Source organism: Rousettus aegyptiacus, unplaced genomic scaffold, assembly GCF_014176215.1.
Source record: "Rousettus aegyptiacus isolate mRouAeg1 unplaced genomic scaffold, mRouAeg1.p scaffold_m13_p_2, whole genome shotgun sequence".
In the NCBI taxonomy this organism is placed as follows: Eukaryota; Metazoa; Chordata; class Mammalia; order Chiroptera; family Pteropodidae; genus Rousettus; species Rousettus aegyptiacus.
The window spans coordinates 112,715,248-112,724,963 of NW_023416295.1; the positions used below are offsets into that span (position 1 = coordinate 112,715,248).

Genomic DNA, 9,716 nt, shown 5'->3' on the forward strand with positions numbered 1-9,716 from the left:
ATGGTTAGGTAGAACACTTACCACCAAGGAATTTTTAGGGTCTCGGAATGCAGTGGAAACAAGACTTGTAAAGTGTTATTAATGGTGTGTGTGTCTCTGTGTGAAATAAATACCTAAAGAATAACAGAGGGGAAAAAACGAATAACAGCATTTGAGATCTTGTTCCCAGGTTATGCCCATAGGTTTGGCTCAAATAAATTCTTATAAAAATTCTAAAAAAAAAAAGATAGTTTTTGACCGTGCAACGAAGAAATAAAGCAGGGTAGCATGATAGAGAGTGACTGATGGGGAAGTGGGGGCTGCTTTAACTTGGGTGTTCAGAGAAGATGTCTCTGGAGATGAGGGATTTAAACTGAGACCTGAACAATGAGGAGGCAGCACTTAGGATGACTATGCAGGGGAGCCGTATGATGGAGGAAGAGCATTCCATGCAGAGGGAGCACTCGGGGGCAAAGGCCCTGAGATGTGAGTGGCAGAAAGAAGGTGAAAAGAGCTGGGATCCAGTGGGTGGGGGAGGGTCGGAAGCAATGAGGTCAGAGGCAGAGGAGCAGGTCCCTGGGAATCATGTAGGTAAGTGAATGATAAGCCCTTTTTCACATCTTAGGAAGATCAGTTGGGTTGTTATAAAGTAAATGGACTGAGAGAGCAAGGGTAAAGGGCCGGGGAGTAGGGGGATGGGAATTTGGGAGGCAGTCTCAGTGGTACAAGAAAGAGAAGAAAGAGGTCGCATTTGGGTGATGGTAGCAGAGTTTCTGAGAACTGATAAAGCTGAAAAGGTTTCTTTTTGCTGTGAGTGTGGGGTAAGAAGGAAAGAGAAAAATCAAGTTGATGTTTTAGGCCCAGATAACATTTTACTGAAATGGGGAAAACTACAGAAGGAAGACGATGGATGAGAGTGTGGACAGGGGCTCTGTTCGAGTCATCTTACTTTTGAGATGACCAGCACACGTCTAAGTAAAAGACACTGACTTGGCCGCTGGATAGAAGCAACTGCAGATCGGAGAACAGGTCAAGGCTAGAGATATAAACCTGGGAGACACGGAACTAGATTAGATCACGCGGGCAAAGATGACAGGAAAGATAAACAACAGCTGGCAAAGCAGATTAAAAGGAGTGGTCAGTAACAGGAGGGAAACCAAGAACAGCCAGCTTCAGAGAGAAGAAGCCCGTGATCAGAAGGGCTGTATACTTGGTTTAATCCAACGCTGTCATACATTTAAGTACCTCCAGTGGCACTTTCCTCTTATTTTTGAACGAAGAACTCCACATTTTAATTTTGCACTGGGCCCCACAAATTAATTATATAGTTCATTTTAACAAGCTATATAGAGTGTTTGGTGTCACAGGAGCCTAAAAAAAAAAAAAGGATTTAAAGAGCTGGTCTGGAGCTAAACGAGCCAATAAAAGCACTCCTTTTTATAGTAACATCAAACTGTATTTTAAATGATTTCTACTTATACTTTTTTAAAAAAAAAAAAACAATTTTGTGACAAGAATTGTGAGGAATGTGGCAATTGCAAGGGCGAATAGGTTGGAGCCAGTGGGTGCCTTCAGAAAATGGAGAGAAAAGCAGTCATGAAACCACTACCTACGGTTTTGATCGCAGTGCAGGGGAAGCAGAGGATACTAAGGGCTTGTATAGCACTGGGCCCTGCCCTGGCTTCCTGAAATGGAGCCCAAGGTGTGGGGAGCTGGTCTGAGACCCAGAAGTCTTCCTGTAGAGGGCGACATCTGCGTAAACTAAACCCAAAGTGAGACAGACTCAGAAACAAGACAAGGCGAGCGAGGCTGCAGAAAAAGATCAAGTTTACTTGGACAAAAAATTAATAAAAACCACTTCCTGGGGGGAGAGCACAGACTGAGGGAAGAGGGGACCTGAGGATGGATTCAGAGTATCTCTAAGCTTAAAGATCTGGTAGGAAGAGGAGCAGGGGGTAGGAGGTGGCTGGTGAAGTGCCAGGGAGGGCAACCGCTCAGCATCTGTCCTCCTCCTTGTGTGACGGCTGGGGAGGATCTAGGAAGGCAGCTATTGGTCCCCCATGGAGCAGTGCTCACCTTCAGTGGTGAGGAAGGCCCCCTGCCTGCCCAGGGTGTTTTCCTTTCATCTTAGGCCCAAGGATACCCTGCAGGGCACCCCAGGTAACCAAGCAGCTTAGGCCTCTTTCTGAGATTAATGGCTTCATGGCCATTAATCCTAAAGTTTGATCCTTTTACTTTACTTTCCAATCATTTTTGTATTTGTTTTTTTAAAATTTCTTAATTCCTAATTACTGCATATCAAAGTGATTTCATCTGGGGTGCTTTGCTCAAAAATCAGATTTCTGGGCCCATCTCAGACTGACAGGTGAGCATGAGTGGAATTGTCCTTGAAATCTGTATTTCAACAAGTTTCTCTGGTGATTCTTGCGCATGCTAACTGGGTTCGCTGTTGTCTGTATGCCTTTTACTGTCACTTTAGCTCATTTTATTTTATCTTTTATCCTTTGGTCTTTGAGCACTTTCTTCCAGTGTTCTTATATCTCAAGTATTCTTAATCTTGCCTCCCCCCACCCCCACGCACACTTTTGATGCTTTATGCTATTCTTTATTCTACTTTTTAAAATATTTCTGGTCTCTTTTGTCTAGGAGTGTGTAAATGTTAGTTAGTATTCATTTTATGTTTTAGTTGGTCTCTTTTTTTAAAGTCAGGTTGTAATTAACATAGAGTAAAATCCATCCTTTTTAGGTGTATAGTTCTATGATTTCATCAAAAACATAGTTGTGTAAACTTATTCATTCATATTCAAGATCTAGAACATTTTATTACCCTCAAAAGTTCCTTTGTGCTTCTTTGTAATCTGCCACTACTCTACTCCCAGCCCCTGGCAATCATTAATCTGTTTTTTTGTCTCAGTCGTTTTGCCTTTTCCAGAATGTTATGTAAGTGGGATCAGTTTTAATGTAGTTTTGATTCTAGCTATTTCTCTTACATAAGCATTTGAGTTTCATTCATGTTGTTGAATCCATTAGTAGTCACTCCTTTGCATTGCTGAGTAGTATTTATTGCATGGATGTACCACAATTTATCCATTCAAGCTGGTCTCTTTTTAAGAGCTTCACAGGCCTTCAAATTCGGGGTTAAATTCCTGGGCTCTGGAACTACAAAGCCTGAGTTTATATTTCAGCTCAGCCACTCACTGTGTGACCTCGGCCTTAGCTTCCTTTTCTGTTAAATAAAGATAACACTAACCCCACAGGCTTATTTTGACATTTTAAACAGGCTAATAAGAAAATGTTAGAATAGCTTCTATAATGTAGTAAGCACTCAGCATATGTTCATGTTTAATTCTCTTATAGCTAATTTTTTTCCACTTTAAAATTTTTGAAACTATTTTTTATAGGCAGATTCCTGTTGTATGTTTTTTTTAAATTTCTTTTAATATGGTAAACAAAAAAATCATAATTATTAAAATATAGGAATTACTCATTATTCAACTTTACCCAGTGTTAAGTAGTGTTAAGCACTTTACATGCAACAGCATGTTCAACATTATAACAAATCAATAAACAGGTATTGTGCTGATTGTTACAGATGAGAGCTGGAATCTAAATCTACTTGACCAGGAAGTAAGGTGAGGTCAGTCCATGCCCTAAGATGCCTTTGGAATGCTTTTCCTTTTAGCAGAACCAGGAATGACTCTCTATGCCTTTCTAACAAAGACATTGAGTTTGGGGATCCCAGTGGGGACAAGCATGTCTCTTTCTTCTAGCTAAAAACCCCTTCCCACTTCTTTCAATTCTCTGAGTCCATCTGGCTCATTATTAACTATGGTAACCTTGCGACATTTAAGAAGCCAGCAAGAGAAACCATTAACATTTCACACTTCCATTGGTTCTGTGAGAGTGTGAAAAATGACAAAAATTTCAAGAGGCTTAATTAGGGTGGGGTGGCCTGGGGTAGGGATAAAAACAAAAATGAGTCCAATAGTGCCATCTAGTGGACATTCCAATACTACCAAACCTAAGCTGCTGCCCCGCCCAGATATTTAAGTCAAACTATTATACTCAGACTTCACAAATCTGAACTGTGGGCAACAAAACACCTAATTTGAATAGTCTTCTCTACTGATATACCAAAATTCTTCTGCTATGCAAATCTGTTTCCAGTCAAGACAGAGCTAAAATGTTGGATTAACATGTCACGCCTTTAGGAGGTAATAATGGACTTGAATTTATTGTCTTTTCACTGTACAGCTACCCCACATGGGCCAAAATATGTAAATAGCTTGCCTTGTGTTAACAGAAGATGAGAAATAGTGGGAGGTTATCAAACCCACTTGAGGTAGTTACCAGTATGAATTTAAAATAGCAACTGAGTAGTCTTGAATCTTCCAGCAAGGTTTCAGCCAGAGATGAAAATGGGAGTCTTTAAACTGTCAGAGCCTTCTTCCAATATAATTGGTGGAAAACCAGCTCATGGAAGCAATCTGACCTTTGTTCAGTGCTTACTAAATACTAGCACTTCACTAGATAACTGGCATACATTATATTATTTAATCCTTATAACATCCCTGATATCTGAATCCCAACTTGCCCTCTTACTGGCTAAACAACATTGGGAAAACAACGTCTTAACCTCTCAGAGGCTGTTTATTCATCTTTGGACAACAGTGCCTTATTATAGGTTTGGTGTGAATCGAGTGAGATCTTAAATGTAGAGATCTCAGCACTCAGCTTCCCAGACCCAGGGGTTCCCTTGATGAAGGTCCCCATGATGAAGGTCCCTCTTCTGAAATGGGGGTGGAATGTAGTAGTCTCTTAAGGAGAACCGGTTAGGATCACTCTGCTCGGGCTCTGATACCTTGTATGCAAGGAAATGGATTTTTGGAAATGACTTTTTTCATGTCTAAAATATTAGCCCTCCTTACATTGCCTTTCATCTAAGGGAAAATTTTATAAATAAGCCAGTTAATCTGGGGAGGCCTGTCTCTAAAATCTCAGGCCTATATAACATAAAACCAAGTTTTGACTCTCTGGAATGAGGGACATTGAGTGTCTTAACTTGCATGGTCTAGGAGTCTGTTGTCAACTGCCTTTTGATCTCTGTAATTTTGGCGTGCTGAGCTATTGGCCATTCTGCTGAAATACTGGGCTCTTTTGTACACATTGTATACATTTTACACCTTGTTAATTTTACCTGGAGCTCTCTTCCTTTTCCTTTTCATTTGACAAACTCTCACTTAGTTTTCAGGCACCAACTCAATGTCTTCTGCCGTGTGAACAGCTCTTATGTCTCCATCCCTCCCTTTGGGCAGATAAATTGGTCTGTCCTCTTTGTTCATGTGGCACTGTCGGTTTCTCCAAATTGTATTAGCCATGCACTGTAATATGTCCATTTCCACACATGTCTCTCCCCAAAGAAGATCAGCTCCTAAAGGCCAGGGCTATTCCCAGCTGTGCCCCTCGTTTCCCAGTTCTCACTCCTACTTCTCTGCGATTGTACTCCTAGTAATAAAGTGTTAGCATTTTAGCTATTGTCTCAGGTTCTGTTTTTTAGGAATATGAACTAGGACGTATGATCAGTGCCTTACAAAGTGTCTGGCATAGGGTAGAAGCTTAAACACTGCCTGAATGAGAATTGGCACCCTCAAACTGACAATAATTTCTGGAGATTTAAACACTATAACGCATAACGGTACCAGGTACCACACATAGGCAATCTGGATTTAGCTTTCTTGCCCTCTAGGCAATGCAATAAAAGTTATTTTCTGGTTAAATTTATTTGTAAACATAAACCAAAATTTGTGATTTATGGGATAAGTCTAGAAAAACCTCATTTATATCCAAAAACTAACACTACTGATGATTTCATAGCTCCTTTCTTACAGTAATCTTGAGATGAAAATTTCACTAAAATCAGTCCTTTCCTTCTCATCATCATCTCCTGTAACTGTGCCAAAATTGTTTTTACCTGTAACAATACTAGTGAGATCAAAGGCTAAGGCTGAACTATATTGAGAGTTTTTCTAACAAAATTTGCTCTTTAAAAACACCTAATATCCAAGTTAACTGCCTCATTCGAAATGTTTTTACCATCATACCTAATTTCAACAAAATTTTGTACATTCAAACTAGTTAAACATAAGTTAAGTACTTTTAGTTCTTGGTTTAACAAATACTACAAGAAAATAAAAGTAAATAAACAAAATGTGTCCAGGATAGGAAGGAAGCGTATCAATAATACTTCAGAAGAAGCTACCTAAGGATTTCTTTCTATCATGTTGCAAACTTGAGTTAGGGTTAGGAAGCTAAAACCAGCTTGGGGTAAAAAAAAAGAAAAAAAGAAAAAAACAGAACCCTCAATGGGAGGCTCTGAATGTGGCTTTGGGACTAACGCTGTCTACTTGGAGGGCAGAAAAGACATGCATTGCTTACACAAGTTTAAATGTTGGCCTCTCTGTAGGGGGTGGGATTGCTGTTATTTTTCTTCCCTTTGTGGCTCATGATAGATTCTCAATCCATGTTTGAAAGATTAAGAGGATATGAAATTATCAATTCTTACTGTTGATTCTGTCTGAGAGGCTTCTCTCTCTTAATTTTATAGTCCCCAAACAACTGCCTCGAATTCTATATGGCACTCATACCCGAAAATCCATTCACTCATAAGGTCCTTTGATGGCTCACAAATGAAATAAAGCCCCAGAGGAAGATAGCTGTTATCGAAATTATCCAAAGTCTTGGTGGGCCTCACATTTTATGTCCACATAATTAAACTCTTCAACCACTATCCCCTTTGGTATTAGTCTGTTCCATTTATTTATTTTTAAAAGTAAGCCTGTAACTCCTATTTTCTTATATTTACAGACGTACTAGCTTCTTGTATATTTTATTATCACCAGATTCCAGTTTTCTCCTTACCTGTAAAAAGATGGTTTCAAGAGAATGTAGGGCAGATCCTTACCTGAGTATAATGGCCACACATCTTGCTGCATTTCCGAGTCTCGAAATCATAATCCCGAACTTCATCGTACCAATTTGTGACAGCTGAAGACACAGAAAAGATGGAGAGAGAGCCAGTCCAGATGTTTTCTCCCAGTACAGTGAAATTGGAGTGCAGCTTGTTAGGTGGTGACAGCCGATTGTTATGTTCAAACTGACAGTTTTTTGCCCATGCTTTTGCAATTTGGGCAAGTTCTGTGTCCCAAGTCTGCAAAAATAAATATTAAATAACAGGGTCAAGAATGGAACCCATTATCCAACAATGTAACTGGAGTGAGCAAAGTGTGAATTTCAATCAGGAATGAAGTGTGATGACAAGAATAGAGAGGGAACCACTGCACATGGTCCTCTCTATAAGTATGGTCTTCCAGTATTGACTATGGCTGGTAGGAAATGTGATGATCTAGTTTTGTGAAATTTAAAATCTAATGAAGGACACAGACCAACATTTCACTCAAGATCTATTACCGGTTTCCCCCGCTATCTGAAAGTACAGCCAACCCATGAAACCTTTGGCGAGCCAAAATGATGTAAAGCAAAGAAGCAATCACCTTAGGACACATCTTGCTAAGAGATGCACAAAATAAATCGAGATAAAGTACAGATCCTCACAGACACAGGTCAAAGCTATGGCGGCTTGATGCAGAGATGCTGGGCGTGGTTCCCGCGGAAGGCGCAAGGTGGCAGCACTCACGCTACTGGGGGTGCACGCTGCCTCTATAATGGCTGAAAAACTAACACTGGACGCCCCCAATAAAAGCGAAAATCCTCTTCAGATTTCTTTCAGTAAGCGAAAGCAGCTACTAATGAAGATCTTTCTTAAAAGCGAAGTGGCGTAAAGTGAACTTTCGAAAAGCAGGGATACGTGTATGTGCAAAATGCTGCGCTGTGTTTCGTACAGTTTATATAACTTAAATACCACAATACCTTATGTCCAAAGAATCTCAGAAAGGTTAAAAACCAGCTCAAAGCCATAGCTTGGATTCAAACCCAAGCCTGAATGAATCAATATTCTATCTTTTCCCCACACTCCGTGCTGTCTTCCTGAGAAAGTCAGTACTCTGCTGGCGAGAACAAAAAAGTTAACTTAAGAGATAAAACAAACAAACTTTTAAAAATCTTGGAAAAAAATTGAAAGGGAAGAAAATGACAAAAAGGAGGAGTACAATCTATTTATGACCAGAGGGAAGTGTCCAAAAAGAGAAATAAAATGTATTTGCTGAGCCCGTTGGTAGAGCTACGCTGAGTTTCGTTTTGATGGCGAATTTACTGATCACATCAATCACAATGAAAAAAATCATTCACGATTACCAAGGATTTACCTCCCAAATCGAGACATGTTAGTTGTTTTTGACAGACCTGTGCCACAAACACTGGTATTTTCCTTACCATGTAGAGCATGCCACTGGCTGTTGGCTTCACCTCTGATCGTAACTTGTTATGAATATGAACACAGTTTCTGATGAACGTTTCATTGTTGATATCTGGCAAACTGCTTCCCGAATATGAATAACTGGAGACTATAGAAACCAACCAGGCTGTCACAGCAAGTGTAACTCGCATGCTCAGTCTGGCAAGGAGCCCAGGAAAGCTGTAATGCAGAGCCACTGCAGGTTCTGAGAGTGTGCTTGTCTCTCTCTCTCTCTCTCGGTGTGACCAGGCACAGGCTACTTCAGTTCTGAGAAAACAGAAAGCAGAACATGAGTTCATCACTAGTTGGAAGAAATGGGTTTCTCCATATATGGTTTGCAGCTCCTTTGTATGTTAACCCTGTTTATTCAGTGGTTCTCAGTGACACAGCACCTATTGCAACATAGATTTTTATGAAGCTGAGTCAGACTCTCATTTGAGTTGGGGGATGTTTCCAAAGGAAATTCTGGAATCTCCAGAAATAACAGTCTCATATTTTACAGAGGTTTTGCTGGTTACATAAAGACATACTTCTTACTTCTATAAATGTCTTACAAAATGCTTTTTAAAAACTTTATTTTTTAAGACATACAGTGGTTGGAATATCTAGTTAACACTACAATTTGACCTAAATATGACCTTTTAGACACATGCTAAGCTTTCTTATTTCCTGAGGAGAAATGATGTAGAATTCCTGACACCCTTATGTATCTCTGATTAGTTCTATGAATATTTAGGCTCCAAAAGACTCTAGTCACCTATTATACTGAAGATGAGAATAAGTGGGTGGGGATGGAAAAAGATAAGGATCCAGATAGGGAGAAAGACTATACTATTTATCACCCAGACACAAGCACATCATTATTATATTGTCTGTGTGATAATACTTCACACAATAAAAATAACTTTGTATAACCAGTTTTATGTATATCAGTGTATACAAGTTAACTCTAATTCACATTTATGAACACTTAATTAGTTCTATAGTTCTCTAATCAGAAATCCTCACTCCAAAGGTGATTTTAGCACTTCAGAGATTGTTATGGAAGTTGACACTAAAGAGTTTATTATTAATAATAGGAAATATTCAAGAATAATTTCCACTGGTGAAATGAGTAGTATTCAAAATGGATAGTTTGTAAGAAGATTGAACATACCTTTCTGCCATTGCATAAATGAGGTATGAGGAAGCAGCCAAGCACAGCTCTCTAGAGACCTGTCACAAAGGTCCCTGTCCCCTGCCATAATTCAGACATGATTTCAGATCTGGCCAGTCCTGACTTCAGAATGTCATTCATTGAGGGCCAGCATTAAGTGAGCCTCTCATA

General features: G+C 39.6%; 1 protein-coding gene across 1 annotated transcript in view; it reads right to left on the minus strand.

The window, feature by feature from the left end:
• The window catches only part of GLIPR1 (GLI pathogenesis related 1), a 17,049-nt gene extending 8,393 nt beyond the window's left edge, over positions 1-8,656 (minus strand). Inside the window, exons 1-2 of the mRNA XM_016125434.2 lie at positions 8,368-8,656; positions 6,941-7,186 (exon numbers count right to left, since the gene is read on the minus strand). Of these exons, the coding sequence (XP_015980920.1) occupies positions 6,941-7,186; positions 8,368-8,541 (420 nt within the window). The 5' untranslated portion in view covers positions 8,542-8,656. The remainder of the gene's footprint in view (positions 1-6,940; positions 7,187-8,367) is intronic.
• Positions 8,657-9,716: the final 1,060 nt, after the last annotated feature.